Here is a 19778-nt window from a genome sequence, read left to right as displayed (position 1 = left end):
GGGATCCCAATTCGTCGGTCATCCGACATGACTCGGAGTGACCGACTGAAAGGGAACGTCTCGGTTACGTATGTAACCCTCGTTCCCTGAAGAAGGGAACGGAGACGTCACGTCCCGTCGCCACAGTTTGCTGTACCACCGCTGAGCGGCCGGGTCACCGGCTCGGCTCCTCAGCGAAAGCATGAATTAATGCGGTGCACCCGCTGCCTCTTATACTCACGCTGTGATCAGCGGCAGCTGGATGCAATGATCGCATGCCAATGTCCATTGGCTCGTTTAGTTACACTCGAAGTGGATTGGTCTCTCTGGCGAGATCCCAATTCGTCGGTCATCCGACGTGACGTCTCCGTTCCCTTCTTCAGGGAACGAGGGTTACATACGTAACCGAGACGTTTTAAAGGAATAGTTCACCCAAAAATGAATATTTTTGTCATAATTTACCCACACTCATATCGTTCCAAAGCTGCATAAGTTTCTTTCTTATGTTGAACATAAAAGAAGATATTTTGAAGAATGCTGGTAATCAAACAGTTGATGGTCCCCATTGACTTCCATAGTATTTCTTTCCCTGCTATGGAAGTCATCTATGGACCAACAACTCTTTGGTTCTTCGAAATTCTTCAAAATATCTTCTTTTGTGTTTAACATAAGAAAGAAACTTATGCAGGCTTGGAACTACATAAGGGTGAGTAAATGATGACAAAATTTTCATTTTTGGGCAAACTATTCCTTTAATATTAAAAATACTGCTTGGGGAGCATTATTGCATTTTTTTTTTTTTTTTGCAATGTAAATTAGTTTATTTAGTTTAAAACTTGGCAATCAGTTTTAGTTTTCATCACTTCTGTCCGCCTGTAAAGAAAACACACCACAGTTGGTCAGAAATGGCATCATGCTTAAAATACTATTTAATTTTAAGTTCAGTTTCATTTTTTTTTTTTTGCACAACACAAGCACACTGTACTTATTGATAATAAATTATGCTATAAATGTGCTAATGCTGAAATATTTAACAGAACTTTAAATATTCTGCCCTTTTTGACAATACACTGATGGTCAGAAATCATGTTCGGGATATTTAATAAATCAGACCATCCAACATTAATTTTAAAAAAAACAATAGTGATTTTATAGCAAGTAATATAGAAATCTATAGCAATCTTTAAAACTACATTATTTTTTCTGTTTTGTATGGATTACAAATTAAAAAAATGACATACAGTATAAATAAATAAAATTATATGAATTTTTCATTGTAATTGTATAAAATTGTATGAAATTTTTGTAGCAAGTATTTTGCAAGTATTTTGTGTTCCACAAAACATGAATAATAATACTTTTACATTACTTATAATTCATATTATACGTTTTAATCAGAATTCTAATTTTAACACTAAAAATTTGCCTTAGGCAAAGTACTGCCTCCCTCAAAACAAGTTAAATGTGGTACAACAGTGATGATCTTAATGAAAGTCTGATGTCTTTTGGAAACTCCCGCTTGACTTTTTTTCACCGCTAGTTTTCATCTTCATAATAGCTTTGGTTAAAGATAATAACCTCGGCACAGTCTTTGCTTTGGTTTCCTCAAGGCTCATGGTATACTCTACAGAGGAATCAGGCTTGTCTGTGACTGTCTGTGTTATTACTGAATATAATTGACAGGGTCTCGAACAGCTTCCACTCAGTTTGAGAGCTGGAGTCCATGACTGTCACTTCTCATGAATAGGCCTTTAATGTCAAATCTCTTCTGTTGTACCCTCTTCATCAGCAGCGTTCCCCAGCCGCTGCCGAATCCCAGACTGTGGCTTTTTAACTTAGCTGTCAGCCGTTAAATGCTGCAGTATTTCACTCTGTTCTTTCCGAATGTGACTCGGAGGGCAGAGGAATGTGATGACATTCGGGCCTCGGGGTATCTTACAAGTGACCAGAGAGACTCCAACTTCAGAGCGTGGCTGAACAAAGCTGAAAGAGATTTTCATACCCCTGTTATCACAGAACATCATCTGCCACCTGAAATACTCTCTCTCTCTCTCTCTCTCTCTCTCTCTCACACACACACACACACACACACACACGCACATGCTCTGAAAAAACATTATGAATTCCATCACCTGGCTACAGACCCCATTTCACACACTATAACATTTGGATGTCACGAAAGTGCGTATCTCATTTTCCCACTCTCTCTGCTGGGGTAATGGAAAAGACCGGAAAACTTTTCATTATCTCTGTCTGTGTGTCGGGCACAGCAAACACACAATCTCCTTCTGGTCTCTTCCACAGTGCTGGCATTCGACATTCAGGTAATATGCATGAAAAAAGATTCTTTTTGCAGTCTCTTCTCTTGAGACAATATGCCTGAAAAGATATGCCTGCATCTCATTTTTTTTTTCCTTTTTGGTTTTGGGAACTCAATATTTGCAAGTGTGCTGATCCCTGGAGACTTGAGACGGTGCGAGAAAAGACGAAGGAGTCTTAAGAACACAAAACATGCTGTGTGTTAAAGTTATAATTAAATATCCAAAATATTTTAAGAAATAAATTATGCATGTTATTTACTTAAAATATGATTTTATTGATTTTAATTATTTAACTTTATTATAAATAATTTATTTGTATTGTTTATTTACAGATACAGTCGAAAACCTTTCCAATTCTCATGTTGGAGAAATAGGGATACACTACTATTCAAAAGTTTTTATGCTCACCCAGGCTGCATTTATTTGATCAAAAATACAGTAAAAATAAGAATATCATTAAATATATTTTACAAATTAAAATAACAGTTTCCAATTTTAATTTATTTTAAATTGCAATGTATTCCTGTAATGGCAAAGCTGAATTTTCAGCATCATTACTCCAGTCTTCAGTGTCACATAATCCTTCAGAAATCAGACTAATATGCTGATTGTTACAGGTTTGTGGTTGTGGCGTGAGCAAACTTAAATCTAAATGAATGACGAGAGAATGAAATGGCTTCAACGCACTTTTCCCATTTAATAAACTTCAAGAACGGACAAAAACAAATGGAGAACTGAAGGCTTTTAAAGGAACAGGAACAAAAGAGCAAACAACATAATTAAACTCAGGTGGGGACAATGAAACGATAATTAATGAGGACAGGAACTAAACCAAATAAGGAAAACGGGGACTAGGACAGGCAGACACGTTACAGTACCTCCCCCTCCCAGTAGGCGCGTCCCGCGCCACAACAGTACAACAGGGGAGGGGGGGCGGGCGCCCTGGATACCGGTGCAGGACCGGGACACTAAGGAGGCATCCAGGGCGGAACAGGAGACTCTTAGTGACCATGGCGGGTCAGGGGACTCCGAGGGCCATGGCGGGTCAGGAGGCTCGGAAGGCCATGGAGGAGCAGGGAGCTTGGGAGGCCTAGGAGGAGCAGGGAGCTTGGGCGCCCAGGACGGAGCAGGAGGCTTGGACGACCATGGCGGATCCGGGAGTTTGGGCACCCAAGACGGAGCAGGATTCACCGGGGAATAGCCCCCCCCAAAAAAAAATTTTAAGGGTGAAATTAGGGGCTTTCAATCTTAGCGCGGACTCTTGGGGGCGCTCTGGAAGCGAGGAGCTGGACGGAACCAGCAGAGACTCTTGAGGGCGTTCTGGAAGCGAGGAGCTGGACGGAACCAGTGGAGACTCTTGGGGGCGCTCTGGAAGCGCAGAGCTGGACGGAACCAGTGGAGACTCTTGAGGGTGCTCTGGAAGCGAGGAGCTGGACGGAACCAGCGGAGACTCTTGAGGGCGCTCGGGCAGCGCAGATACTATGGGGCGCTCTGGAAGCGCGGAGCTGGACGGAACCAGCGGAGACTCTTGGGGGCGCTCGGGCAGCGCGGACTCTTGGGGGCGCTCGGGCAGCGCGGAGACAGGGAGGCGCCTTCGTGGCGCAGGCACAGGGGGGCGCTCTTGAAGTGCAGACTCTTGGATGCGCTCGGGTAGCGTGGAGGCAGGGAGGCGCCTTCGTGGCGCAGGCACTGGGTGGCGCTCTTGAAGCACAGAGCTGGACGGGACCAGCGGAGGCACAGACGAGCTGGACGGGACCAGCGGGGGCACAGACGAGCTGGACGGGACCAGCGGGAGCACAGGAGAGCTGGACGGGACCAGCGGGAGCACAGGAGAGCTGGACGGGACCAGCGGAGACTCTTGGGGGCGCTCGGGCAGCGCGGACTCTTGGGGGCGCTCGGGCAGCGCGGAGACAGGGAGGCGCCTTCGTGGCGCAGGCACAGGGGGGCGCTCTTGAAGTGCAGACTCTTGGATGCGCTCGGGTAGCGTGGAGGCAGGGAGGCGCCTTCGTGGCGCAGGCACTGGGTGGCGCTCTTGAAGCACAGAGCTGGACGGGACCAGCGGAGGCACAGACGAGCTGGACGGGACCAGCGGGGGCACAGACGAGCTGGACGGGACCAGCGGGAGCACAGGAGAGCTGGACGGGACCAGCGGAGGCACAGGAGAGCTCTCTTCTGTCATCCCTTCATATTCCACTAGAATTCCTAAGGGTACGTGAGCTTCGGTTGGCGGGCGTGACATACTCTCTGTCGGCGGGATAGCCGCACTTCTCGGCGGGCTTGCCATACTTCTCGGCGGGCTTGCCGTATTCCGTGTCGGCGGGCTTGGGTAAGCCGCGAACGGCGGCCGAAATTTTCCCGCGAACGGTGGGTTTGGGAGAGCCGCCCATGGCTGTCGGTCCATTACCGCGATCGGTGGTGGGCTTGGCAGCCGAACCAGCCTGAACTTTGCCCAGCGGGCCGGGACCAGCCACAGACGGCGGCGTCCCGGAATTAGCGGCGGCAGGCTGGTGCGGGCGACGACTTCCATCTTCAGTAGCGGTCCGTTCTTCTGTTACGGGTTTGTGGTTGTGGCATGAGCAAACTTAAATCTAAATGAATGACGAGAGAATGAAATGGCTTCAACGCACTTTTCCCATTTAATAAACTTAAAGAACGGACAAAAACAAATGGAGAACTAAAGGCTTTTAAAGGAACAAAAATACAATAAAAGTATTAATTTCTTTCAAACAACCAAACACTTTCCCTGTGTGAAATAATGAAAAAAGCACTTAAAATGAGCATCAACAACAATCACAACCTTTGACTGTATCAAAAGCTGTTTAAAATCAATGGATAATAATATGTATCTGGCTGCTATAATTTCGAAAAAGCTGAAATTCATTTGGGTTGAATTTCTGGCATCCATGTGCCTTGTTAACAGTCGTGTTAATTTAAAGGATTTACTCTTGCATTCAGATGTGGTTGTTGCTTCCAGATCTCTGCAGTGAGCACCTGGCTTAAGGGCATTTTAAGTTATTGGAAGAAATAAAGAAAAGGCTGACAGCTTTTATTCCAGAGATGCGTGCCAGATGCTGTGACAACAGATGTGATGCCCCACTGTCACTTCTTTGAAGCTTTTCAGCATCTCATGACTTTCTAAAGAAGATCACACTGCGCTGGAGATTATGCCTAACTCTGGCTCCACAACCACAACAATCAATCCTGCCCTAAATGGTGATGACCATGATTCAATTAAACTAAAACGACCATGGTAAGACTCAGGCAAAGAGCTGTAGCTCATTTCCAACACAGACACACCACCATAATAAAACTAACTTGCATAAATTCCCAGAGCAGTTTACTCAGACAGTTATGGGCCGCAATGATTCATAAGAGCACACATTAAACTAATACAAAGCATGCTGGCTTATTATCTGATACATTTAGAGGTGGCGTATGCAGAACACAGAGATGGCTTTGTATCTTCTGGGTAAACAGAGAGAGGTGGAAGAGGATGGGTGGGGGATGAAGACAGGCTGTCTTCTTTTCACAGAGTAACAACGTTCAGCAATACCTATGTTTGATATGACCCATTTTCACGTATGGGAACAAATGCAAATTTATTTTCCCCACTGAAATGAAAATAGTCCAATGCAGTTCTCATTTGATGATATAAGACTGTTGGTTTGTTTTTGTTTGTTTGTGTATTCATTCATTAATTTATTCATTCATTCATTCAGCCATTCACTCATTCATTCATTCATTCAGTCAGTCAAGTCAGTCATTCATTGTTTATACATGACAGTTATGTAACTGTTAAACAACTGTCCAATTTTACATTCTACAAAAATAAAAAATTAATACTAATACTAATAATAATGATGATGATAATAATTATAACAATAATATTATTACTACTACTAATACTACTGTTACGAATCCGGTTCGTGGCCTTCCGTCTGATTGCCACCAGAGGTCACCCCTCCATCATATTGACTCTCACACTACACAGACTGTTTCACATTACCTTGCACTACAATTCCCATCAGCCATTGCACTGACAACACACACAGCTGATTGTACTGATCACACAGATCACACACCCTACATAAACCATGGACATCCTCTTCCTCTTTGCAGAGTATTGTTTAGCATCTGTCACTGTGATAGCTACTCTACGGAGCCTCTCTTAAGTTTTCCTAATCTAGTCGAAGTAATAGTCTTGCCTGTTTTCCTGTGTTTTTGATTCTTGCCTGTTTATCTTAGATTTACCCTTTGCCTTGCTGTTTGGATACTGTTTGCCCCAGCCCGGACCATTGCTTATGTTTACGGATTACCTCTTTTGTCTAAGCCCTCTGGATACTGTTAGCCGACGATTGACCACGCCTGTTTAGGATACTTTTCTTGTCTTGCCCTCTATATACCTGTTTGCCATTGTCAGAAACTTGCCTGTTTATCGACCACATCTCTGAATAAAGCTTTGCAGATGGATCCGAACGCTTCCTTACTACTACTAATTATTATTTATTTCATTATTTAATTAATTTATGAATTCATTCAACACATAGTTATATTATTGTCAAACAATAACTGTATTAAAACCAACAACAATAATAATAATTATCAAATAACATTTAATCAATTAATTCACCACATGATAGTTATATAATTGCCAAACAATAACTATATTACACCACCACCAACAACAATAATAATAATGTAACATTTAATTAATTCATCACTTGATTATTATTTAACTGCCAAACAATAACTGCATTACAATAAATAATAATAATTATGCAAATGTGAACTGGACTTATTGATCGACAATTATAGAACTTTTATTGTATGTGATGCCAATCACAATCAATCAATCTGGTGGAATTTTCTATTTAATTTATTTTTCATTTATCTTTCAAAACTTTGTGGTGCCAAAAAAAATCTAAAAATAAAATACCAGATAACTAATAAAAACCCTATTATATTTTTTCCAACATTATCCACAAATCACTCTCTACCTGACTTTCTGCAGGCCACTATCTCAACTTGGAGTGAAGAGAAACCATTTCTGCTGACCAATAAAATGATAAAGCACATTTGGTTTGGGGATCAGTGTAAATAAACTCCTCATAGTCGGTACATCATGATTGCAATGCAATGACTGGGGACTAGACTGATAGAAAACAATTTAACAGCATCGAAACGGTTTTGTTTCAGGATAAGGTGCGCCTATAGTGAGAGCTGTTTTCTGTATGCTTCAGCTCTTTTGCCAGGGCTATTCAGAGTCTTGCAAAAGCCTGTCATCTTTAGGTGCTGATATAGCTGCGGAAAGGGGCTAATTATGAAGTTTTAGATACATCAGTCTTCGCATATGTTGACACTGATATAGGCTTACTTGCATGTCAGCTAAGAGAGTTCCCCTCCTCTTTCCATTTCTGTTTATAAAAGAAGACAAAAAACACTATGTTCGAGACACATAGCTCTGGTGAACCGCCTTCCGCTGTTTGTGGGCGAGATAAGAAATGCCACTAGAACACAGCCAAAAATACTCGTCAGAAATCTAATAGAACAGGAAGGCAATCATAATGCACTGACATGTCAGCTCAATGGAGCGGTACAGAGAAAGAGAGAAAGAGAGAGGAGGGGAGGAGAAATGTTTTGACAAGAATCTGGAGAAATGAGCCATTCAATTGGTTTAGGGTTGTTTTAAATAACAGCCGAAAATCGCAATGTCACAGCAAAACCACTTTTGTTGAAGCTCATCTTAGCCTGTCCATCCTCTATCAAAATTATTTTTTGTTTGGCTTCGATATATTTAGCTGCAGTGCTTTAATTAGCATGCTAAAATCATTAGCTGTTAGACTGTATACACAGCAAAACCCTTTCAGGAATATTTAAATTGAAATCGCCTTAAAACACTCAAAAGGGCATTTTCCATCTCATGCTTGTCCCTTGTGAAAAAGAAGTGCACTCCAAATCTTAAAAGTATAAATAAATAAATGAATAAAATAAATAAATATAAATAAAATAAAGGCCACTTAAGTAAACTTCAATAGAGTACAATTTCAAAGTTGAATTTAAAATGAAAAATGTTGACAAATGTAAATATCTTTTTTTTTACCTTATTTCAGTTGAATTAATTCATTCAAATAACAAAAATGTAAATGTTTTAATGGTTTTAATTTTAGTTAACTATGCTAACCTCGAATGCTTGTCAGTACATTCTGCATATTTCAGAGACAATAGAAGTAATTATGAAATTAGATATCAAGACGTAATTAAGTTCTGCTTAAGTTGGTCAAAAAGCAAACTTAAGATTAAACTATGTGCATTTTTTTTTTATAATTTAAACTATAATACATTTTAATTTAATTATAAATAACATGGAATTAAGTGTCCAAAGACATTACTTTCAATTCACAGTTAAGTATATTTGTTTAAACCATTAATTTTATAATAAGTACTCTGTAAAAAATAGAAATAAAAAAATAAAATAGTACAGAATTTTAGGGCCATGATTAGATCAGTTTTGAAAAGCAGTGGACTACTTCGCACACTAAGTACTGTATTCAAAAATAACAGTTAGTTTAATGTGACAATGGTTAAAAACAAAAAGGCAGCAAACTCCTCCAAACACTCCCCTCTTCCCTTTTTAACTTCATATCTGACAACACCAATGAGAAGCAGAGGATGATGATGACTTAATAAGCAGACAGGAAGTGTGAATGTTGTCTGAGTGTGTGGAGAGTATTTTTTAAGCAAGCTGAATGCTACTTTAGGCCCGTGCTCCTGAGGAACAGGTTGTGACAGTTTGGCACACGCTGTAAGAAAATAATGAATTCCAAATATTCCTCTATCTGTTTGCCTCAGTGATACTGTGAGCTGACGGGTCACTTCTCTAATAAGATCCCTGTGACTCAGGCCTGTGTAACAAGACGTTCCCCTCAATCATTTTCAAGCACCTTTGCTTCCTGGAAGAGAAGACACAAGGGCTTTATGCCCCTTGTTTGAGATGTAACTTTCCCCAAACTCACACTGTGTACAAACAACATGGAACATACATACAACACAATGAAATGCCTGGACTTCAACTGAGAAATGAATACTTCAGCAAGCATGCATTCATTTGATCAAAAGTGACAGACATTTCTAATGCTTCAAAAGATTTACATTTCAAATCAATGCTGTTCTTTTAAAGGGGTGGTTTACTGCGATTTCACTTTTTTCATTTTAAATAGTGTGTAATGTTGCTGTTGGTGCATGAACAGTATCTGCAAAGTTGCTGTGCTGAAAGTTCAACGTAAGCGGAGATATCGTCTTTTAAAAATCAGGAAGTTTAATGCCTACAAAAACGACTCATATGGGACTACAACGAGATACTTCCTGGGTTGCATACATAACAAACCCATAAATTTGCATCAACCCCTCCCTCCGGAACATGCCAAAGAAGAGGCAAGGCCATGTTCTGCGGCTTTGTCGAAGAGGAAGAGTTATAGTGGAGAGTTGTAGCCATGCCGTCGAAACGGTGTTATTTTCACCCAGCTGTCAGGTCTTCTGTGTTCGGGCTTCCTACGGACGCTGTAGTTCGTCAACAATGGTTAAAATTTATGTTTGATTATGTTCCTGACAATTACAATCCTAGTTTAGCTCTCTGTGCTGCGCATTTTACGGAAGACAGCTTCCAGAATCTACAATGCTAGTTCAATGCCGGATTCACACAGAAACTATTACTAAAACATGGAGCAGTTCTTTAAACTTTAAAACCAGAGGCAGCAGTTGTTGGGCCACAACCAATTCAGAAACGTTTTGTAAGAGCCGTGCTTGCGGAAGTTCTGTGACTCTCTTCATTACTGCTTTCTGGGTCTGATTCTGGCTCAAACGGATACGGCAATATTGACACCATTATTTACATTTGACCGGAGCACATGCAACTGTCGCCCGTAAAGGTAATGGGCGTGAAGTTTCCGGACAATGTGCAGTACGGAGTTTAGCCAATCACAACACACCGGCCCAACTAACCAATCTGAGCCCATTGCCTGTTTCTGAGGGAGTGGTTTCAGAGAATCAGGACGTCAACCAGTCGTTACAATAAAGGTGAAATATATGAAAAATAAGGCGTTTTTTAACAAACAAAACACGAAGACATGTTATATTGCACTCCATAAACACAATCAAGCAAAGAAAAAAAGCAGTAAACCACCCCTTTAAACTTTTGGTAACACTTATTCACTATTAACTATGACTTTTCCTCAATAAATTCCTAATTTACTGCTTAATTAATAGTTAGTAAGGAAGTTGTTAAGTTTTGGTATTGGTTAGCATTAGGGATGTACATTAGAATAAGGTCATGTAGAATAAGGCATTAATATGTGCTTAATTACTACTAATAAATGGCTAATATTCTGGTAATATGCATGCTAATAAGAAACTAGTTAAGAGACCCTAAAATAAAGTGTTACCAAACTTTTTATTCATCAAAGAATCCTGACAAAAATCCCACAAAAATGTTAAGCAGCACAAATACTTTCAACGGTATTATGATAATAATAAGAAATGTTTATTGAGCAGCAAATCAGCATATTAGAATGATTTCTGAAGGATCATGCGACACTGAAGATTGGTGTAATGATGCTGAAAGCTCAGCTTTGCATCACAGGAATAAATTACATTTTTAAAATATATCCAAATAGAAATGAGTTCTTTTAAATTGTAATAATATTTCACAATGTTACTGTTTTTATTGTATTTCTGATCAAATAAATACAGTCTTGGTGAGCAAAAGAGACATAAACATAAAAAATCTTACCAGTCCCAAACATTTGAATGGTAGTGTACACACTTCAAATGTATTTCTCTTTCAGGAATAAGAAACCAAAATATTGATAACTTGCAGGACTGAATTTTTGTCCAATCAAATGCTAGAAGCCAATAATTGAAATGTTGGAAGTCATACATTTCACAATCGAAACTTTATTTCTCATAAAATGCAATTTTTCTCAAAATGTTTGTTTGTTTGTTTAATTATTTATTTAAATCTAAATTACCCTTCTTATTTATTTATTAAAATCAACTAGAAAGTAGCAAATCATCACATCCATGAAAGAAAACTCCACTAACAATTGGTTTCATGTCGACATTACACCTGAAACATTGTTAGTTCACCCAAAAAAGAAAATTCATTTAATTACAAACTTGTATGGCGTTCTTTATTCTAAAGAACACAAAATATATCGTAAAATAGCTATTTTGAAACTTTTTTAAGGCTAAGTAAATGTTGTTTTCTTTTTTGCAAACTACTAAGTAAACGAATATGTCGATTTAAGCTTATCTTATCTTTCAAGTGATACGTACATAAAAAAAAAAAAAAATGAAAACAATATCACTTTACCTTTTCAACAAAGCACAAGTTGACACTGCTAAATGTTTGTGGCGATCAATGTGTTGCGGTTGCCATTACTCTGAACCAGTTCATCCCAGCATGAACTCGGGGAGCCACTTTTCTCCCATCGATCCTGTGTGTTCAACTGTGAAGAATAACTGCAACAAACACCTCAAACGCACCAACAAAAAGAGAAGTTACTCCTCCACCGCCGTGCCAATCACATTCACCCACTCAAACAGCCTGATAGGTCAGGAGAGGTGAGTCATCAGTGTAAAATATGGCTTCTATACACAATTGTGCACTTTCATATTGAAGAAAAAGGTGAGGCAGGATGAGGTCGACATTTAAATGAGCGCATGGACACATACTCGCACACGGTTAATGGGTATTCTGTGCATTATTTCTGTGTAATATGCCATAACACTTATTCCAAATGAGCTAATTTGTTGGTCCGGTGAGCACACAAATCCCGTTAAGGTGTAATTCAAGAGTGGTCAGACTGCGCGAGCTCAAAGGTGAGGAGAGCGAGAGGAATTGTGGGTATTGACGCGCTTTCAGAGCGCAGAAATATTGAGCAGCGGAAAACTGCTGGAGCCCTCGAGAGAACTATAGAGATAGCCGAACTCTCCGTGAGCTGCTAAATGTCGAATTAAACAGTCAATCAATTTCAGAGTGAATAAGAGAGGGGAAAATTGAGCGAGAGAAAGAGTAAGACCAGGGCGATGCATCGACATGAGCCAGGCTGGAAATAAATGAGGTCTCGGCTCATAATAAACCCATATTTGTAATAAACAGATGCTGTAGAGCCATAAAATTGTCTTTTTAAATGGAGAGGGATTTGGCTGATGACGCACCATTACACACAGAGTTAACGCCCGACAAGGCCAGGAAGGGCCAGATAGATAGATGAATAGAAAGATGGCATGCTTGTTCTCCATCACACTTTCCTGCTCCCACTCTCTTCGGGTCTCTTGCTGTGGAATGAACACTGAAGATATTCTGTAGCGAGAGAAGCTAATTTTATTCATAGGACCGAAAGATGGATAAAAGAGAACGGGATAGAGAGGGAGAGGGAGAAAAGAAACGAGAAGACGGGAGAAAAAGACAGACAGCCAGAGAAAAAGCAATGGATAAAAGATGTATTGAGATGGGGCTGTGTAATGTTACACGCCACAGAAACAGAACAGCAACAGCCTGAAACCAATAATGCAACGCTAGTTAGACTAATGCTAGCAACAAATGACTCTGTTTGAAGTTTTTACTCTGAGAAATTCATTGTGTAACCATACTTGTTGAATAAAAGCTATGCTAAAAAAAAGACACTCAAATATGATGATTTCATTATAAGGGCCACTCTTCTAAAAATATAAAAGCAGATCTTTTTTATGCATTATACTGTTCTATTAAAATGTGTAATATTTATTTTTGAGTAATCAATACTTTATTATGTATGTACGCCAAGTATTTATTCAATTGATTAAAACTGACAGGAAAGACATTTACACTGTTGGTAGTAGTGATAACCTGGTAGAAGTTAACCTTTGTTAAGTTTAAGTTAAGGTTAACTAAGTTGGTTAGCCTGATGAACCGTCTCGTTTTTCCAGCAAGGCCTGCACCAAACAACTCGTTTGCAGGTGTCTCATATCACATCTACGCATTCAGTTACAAACAAGATTTGCCACCGAGAGCTGCGCACACATGCAAAGCAATTAAAAATGAAGCAGAAACACAAAGAAGAGATGGAAGGAATAATAATGTGAACTGGCAGTGGGAGAATAATGGAGCACCTGTAGATGCCGAGAGGAATTATCCTGCTCATTTTCTCTCTGTTGAGTCTGTTTGAGAATGTGGCAAAAATCAGCACCACGGGATCGAAGGCCTGTGGTCTACAGCCACACGCTCTTTACTCTAGTAATTACATCCCTTTCTCAAGGGCACCTTGTCCTCTAGCATCACTTTCGAGTCCGAGAGCGGTGTGGGACGGCACACAACCTCACATGTGCAGAACAAACGTGTAATTGAGGGACTGCAGTGATTAGCTTTAGCGCCATTTGTTGAGGACGCACATCTGCATCTGTGCATGGACTCTGTGGGCCTTCACTGGCAGATGATGAAAAAAACAGCAGCTGTAAATATTTCCCACAAACCCCCTTTGGCCAAGCACAAAATGTTTGAAATCTCCCTATCTCCCTTCTCTCATTTTCACTTTCCTTGAGGCTGCAAAACTATCCAAAACCTGTAAAGAGCAGCACAATGGAGCACTTTTCCCCAACACACGCACTTCACACACCGTCACCAGGAGAGGGACAAAACTGTTGGGACACCAGCAGACCATCTATAAAGAAGGGCTACAGGCTGACAGACTTTTGGGGCTATGCTAATTGTTCAGTTTGTTTACACTGTTTTATATTGCTCAATCTTTTGTGCTTCAATCATGTTTTCTATAAAAAATCAGCATGGAGATAAAAGTGGTTGCTGTCTTAGGCTAAAAAAAAATAATAAAAAAATTCCCACAACACTGCCTCACATAAAATCACATAAACACTCAAAAGTAAAAAAACACTCATGAAACACTTAAATCATCAAAACGTGTACAGCAATCAACTAACTGCTCATTTGGAACAAACTCATCCTGATTTTGTTCAATTAAAATAAGCTAATTAAAAGAAAACAATCTACTTAAATTTGTTAAAAACAGTAAATGATAACTTAATTTATTTGTGTTGGAACTACATAATTCATTTTTATTGCCTTTATTGCCTTACTAAAACTGGTCAGGGGACTTTTTTAATTCCCAGAATGCTTTGCATTAGAATGGATGTGGAGAGAAACTGTTGAAATGAATGTTTTTTATATACGTTATATGTTTTGGAGCAAAATTAGGCAAATTGGGTAATACTATTTCAGTTTTTGTACTTCAAAATGTCATTGCATTTCTTTGTTTGCGAAATTTCTGAGGGATTTAAAAAAAAAAATAAAATAAATCACAGTTTGATTTTTTCCTCTAACCTCTTCATAAAATTCCTTTGCATATGTGAACATATACATTGACCGTCATTCATTCAAATTAAAATGTTAATCAAACTTTTGCCCCAGACATTCATTTTGGTATGAACAGGCATTTTGTTTCTAGAACTAAGAATCTTTTTTTTTTTTTTTTGCTGAGAAGAGCCAAAACTGAAACACAATAGACCGGTAGTTTGAACTATAGGGCGTAGACAATAAAATTTGTGAGTAACTGAGTGATTGATGTTTTCTGTCAGGACTGAGATCAGATAGACTGACAGCTTGCAAGGATAAACTATTCAACCAGCTCCTGGCACAAACTAGAGAAATTTCCTCCTGGTTCAGCTAGATTGCACCAAGCTCTAAATCAAATCAGACGCCATCCCTAGCAGGCGGATTTCACAACCCCCCGTTATCGCTTCCTCTTCTTTATTCCTGATGTGTTTCTTATTACACTGTTTCCCAAATGTGAACGTTTTGGTCAGATCTGAGGCTCATAGTGTTAATAATTAAGCCATCACTCTGGCATGAGAAGCACTTTATTGCTGTTGAGCAACTTGGTCTATACACTGCAGTCAACAAAGCATATCCAAACAACCCTCCTCTCCTGCACAAAAACACACACGGACGTCCTCGCAGGTGCCGCTCGACCAATCGAAGTTCCTCCTACAGAACCAGCTTCAGGAGGATGTAATTGTGGGAAACGCGCTGTTGGCACAGCATGAGAGCATATCTGCACAAATTAACTATAGACTGATGCAGAACAACAGGCAGGTGTGGATGAGCGCTGGGCCTAGGTGAGGAGTTAAATTACAGAGCTGATGAACACACTGTCATCATCTGCCACACAAAATATTCTAGCGTTCATAATGAGTGTGGCATTACAACAGCTAATGAAAGCATACAGATGTGTATTTTACATCTCAAATAATAAACAACAATAATTGATGTGTGTTTTAACAAAAATATGAGCTTTACATGTCTAGTACTAAATGCTATGGAATGGTGGTCCTGTTTACTTCCATTGTGTGTTACTACAGTATATCCACATTAATTTTTGGTTAAAACAAACAAACAAACAAACAAACAAACAAACAAACTGATGGGCAAACTGAAAAAAAATATCATGTCACAAATTTTTAGTCACTTAAAAATTCTGGTATTCAAATGCCCCGCCCCCTGGGAAATCTTATTGGGTAAAATCTGCTCCACATAGCTGCTTATTAAACACAAAGTAAGTTCTGATTGGCTCCGACTAGGCCTGTAAGATTTTTGTAAAAAATTCTGAATTTATGTTTATTAACCCTCCAGGTTTGCTGTGCTTGTATGAGGGATGCACATTTTGGATAAAAATATGTAATTATATATCAATTTAGTAGTAGTAGTAGCAGTAGCAGTAGTAACAGTAGCAATAATAATAATTATTATTTTATTACTACTAATAATTTAAAAATATATTAAATATGACCACTGTAATATTTGACTGTAAATAAAACAATATAGTGTTTATTACTACTACTACTACTACTACTACTACTAATAATAATAATAATTATTATTATTTTATTACTACCACTAATTAAAAATTAAATATTAAATATGACTATTGTAATATTTGACTGTAAATAAAACAATATAGTGTTTAATAATACTAATAATTATAAAAAATTGAAATAATATTACTACTACTACAAAAAATATTAAACAAAGTAAGACAAAATGACTATTGTAGTACTTTACTGTAAAACAAATGAGTGTTTAAGAAAAATAATTTATAAATATATAATATAATATAACATTAGAATACTAATTTTAATGGTGTCTAAATTGTCAAATGTTAAACAATCTCTGAGCCACTGAAAACACAGATCTTGAGGTTATTTTGATTGAGATTATGTCAAGTTGCACAGAATTTGCACTTTCACTGCGGATGTAAAACTACTTGTCGCCTGAAACTTCTGAAGACGTCAAACAAATCAGTTTGCCTTCCACAGAAGAAAGACAGACATAAGGCAGATTAAATCAAGACAGAATTTTCCTCTCTGAGTGATAAAATTGTTCAAGACAAAGAACTAACAAGTCAAAAATAAATGTTTCTAAATCGGAGAGAACATTCTAAATCACTCATTGGGATTTCATGTTTCTGACAGTTTGGGAGAAGGCAGCATAAAGCGGCTCTATGTAGAGATGGAAGTCAGCTGCCTCTGAGCACAAAGTCATCACCTGAACGCATAAATCAGCCACTCAAAGCTAATTGTTATGCTATTTCCATGTATTCTTTGATCATGCCATTCACGTCTGAGTCTGTGTGGGCCAGGAAACACTAAGCTATTTTTGACACATGGATCTTTTATAAATCAAAGGACATTTATTATCTCCGTACAAACGACCTGGGGAATTCTCAGATATGGAGAGCCACAATATCATTATAAAATCCAATCCGCCGGGTGTATCGAATACGTCCCATGATTACTTCCACGCGAAAAGCTCTGCTGACATAATGAACGGGGCATTTGCCGAGCCTGTGATAATGCTCCTGCTCCGTATTGATCTGATCTGGGAACAGTAGATATCTTTAACGCTGCAGTGGAGAGTCCTTTAAATGGCTCACCTCCCATACCTCATTTATCAAATGTAATCTGTTAGTATTCCACAACATTAATCAAGCCGCTGTCCCACTTTCTGGTGTATGTGCGTGCATGCGCTCTCATGATTGTATGTGTGGGAGTCTGGGAGATTGTCTAGTTGTTGATTTTGCGTCTGCTCTTGATTAAGGGTGTTTACGGGTAAAAGTGTGTCTTATAACGCTTTGCCCAGACCAATATTGATTCTCTACAGAAATTTATAGCCAACAAATCATACAACAGGTGAACACAAAGCCATCTTAAAAGATCCAGCTCGGAGGGGAAGAAAAACCAGATGATGTATTCCACTCTTTATCTCAGGCAATGAGATACAGCTGTAAATCTTTGTACATAAAAATGTGATTCTGAAACTTTCTTCCAAAACCTAGCGAGTTTCCTCATTGCCTACGGCCTACAAGACCCTCCCAACTAACAAAATACATGTTCTAAACAAAAAACATTGTGGGAACGGTAATTTGGAATATTTGGAATACGTTAAAATGTTTTCTTTAGAACATTACTTTAAAAGTCTTTTCTAACCTCAAGTATAACATTCTTTGAATGTTTATTTGTAATATTCCAAGTACGTTAAAATTCAGCACATATCAATAGCATCATAAGGATATCTAAGAATGTTTTCTTTCAGCAACGAGATGAGAATGCATATTAAATTTAAATGTTACAAGAATGTTCTATAAATATTACTTTGAGCATGTTTTATCTTGGCATTTACCTAACCTTTAGAAAACGTTAGTGTAAATTGTTTGAATGTTCCCTATTAGCTGGGCTAACAGTCATGAAAAGTAAAAGAGTTAATGTTTAAATACTCTAGTAATCATAAATATACAAGGCCCTTTCAAATTTCGAATTATTTTGCACTATTTCTATTGATACTTTTCAGTATTGGATGAATTACAGTTTATAAATGTAATTTCTCTTGTTTTGTTTGCCATCTTTAATTCATTTTTCACTGAGTATATCCACCATCATGGATTTATTAATTTATTTTTTGTCACTTAACATATCCACCATGTTGCATTAATGTTTTCAATCAGATCACCACCATATTAAATGGGTTTTTTTCACTCAAGTTTTTCAACCATCTTCGATTAATTTGATTTTTTTTTTGAGCTTGTCCACCATATTGGATTCATTTTTTCCCCTCAACTCATCCACCATCTTGGATTTAGTTTTTAACTGAACTTTTCAATTACATTGCAGTACATTTAGTCATTTAGCAGGCACTTTAATCCAATGCGACTTACAAATGAGGACAATAGAAGCAACTAAAACCAACAAAAGAGAATTTGTTGCCATTTTCATACTTTTCCGCCATTTTTTGTGTTTATTTATTTAGTTACTGAGCTTATCCACCATGTTGGATTTACATTTTCACTGAGCTTGTCTACCATATTGGATTTATTTTTTCACTCAGTTTATCTGCCATCTTGGTTTTTGTTCTTCGCTGAACTTGTCCACCACCTTGTATTTATTTGCCTTAACACAAGATAATTAGACCGAAAACAAGGCATCAGGAGGTAGCATAATTAAGTTAAATACATATTTTTAAGGCATTATAGGTGTGTTCCTGATATGATGGCTCTTTCAAAAGGATGTTTGGAACAGACTTTGTACACCTATGATGATTTGTAATGCTTTAAACAGAGCTCTCTAGGTTTTGGAACAGATTTCACACAGTTTATATACTAGCTGTCACTGCAACCCATCTAAGCAGTAGTAAAATAGCACTATCCCTTAAAGTTCTGCTATTAAAATCTCATTCAGCCGAGGTCCATCACCCCACCTAATAACACACAAGACAAAGATATGAGTTGTGATCACTCACCTTTCTTGTCCCCAAAGAAGAGTGTCTGTTGTGCAGGGTTTGACCACTGGAGGGAGGTGTTGTCATTGTGTTCCACACGGCAGGTCAAGTTGGCTATTCCTCCTTCTGTCACAGTCATGTTCTGGACGATAGGGAACTGGCCTTGGGCTCCTGGAAGAGACAGACAGGAAGTATGTGAGAGACAGGCACAACCAGAGCAACATATGGAGCGTTCAGCCTTTAGCATGAGCTCCCTACATGAATCTATGAATAGAAAGAATGACGAAAAACGACGAAAAAGCCAAAACACAGCAGCACCTGGGAAGAGTAAAAGAGCTCTTTCACAGAAGTTCTTGAAATATTAATGCCACGTAAAAACCACCAAGCATTACAATGTTCAACTGACAGTTAAAAATAGACCAAGATGGAAAATATACAACCCAGTCAGTCAAAGTGACAGATAATGACTATTTGTAACTCAACCTCTGGCTATAATGCGTTTTGCTGAAGCCAAGAATATGTGGTTTGGTTTGTGGAAGAGTTGTTCCAGAGAGGCAAAGTGGAAGAGTGCTATTTACATCTAAACATGGGTGAAAAGTATAGAAGGTGAAGAAAGTTACTGAAATCATTCAACACTAAATCATAATTGAGTCAGAAATACA

General features: G+C 38.7%; 1 protein-coding gene across 8 annotated transcripts in view; it reads right to left on the bottom strand.

Moving 5' to 3' along the window:
• Positions 1-19778, bottom strand: part of cadm2a (cell adhesion molecule 2a) — a 423456-nt gene that overhangs the window by 66538 nt on the left and 337140 nt on the right. For all 8 annotated transcript variants that reach the window (XM_058788804.1, XM_058788801.1, XM_058788803.1 and 5 more), the window contains one exon: positions 19138-19287. In XM_058788804.1, the coding sequence (XP_058644787.1) occupies positions 19138-19287 (150 nt within the window). The remainder of the gene's footprint in view (positions 1-19137; positions 19288-19778) is intronic.

The sequence above is a fragment of the Onychostoma macrolepis genome, chromosome 10 (assembly GCF_012432095.1).
Source record: "Onychostoma macrolepis isolate SWU-2019 chromosome 10, ASM1243209v1, whole genome shotgun sequence".
Classification (NCBI taxonomy): domain Eukaryota; kingdom Metazoa; phylum Chordata; class Actinopteri; order Cypriniformes; family Cyprinidae; genus Onychostoma; species Onychostoma macrolepis.
Note: the sequence above shows the minus strand (reverse complement) of the source record. Positions and strands in the feature narration are given on the sequence as shown.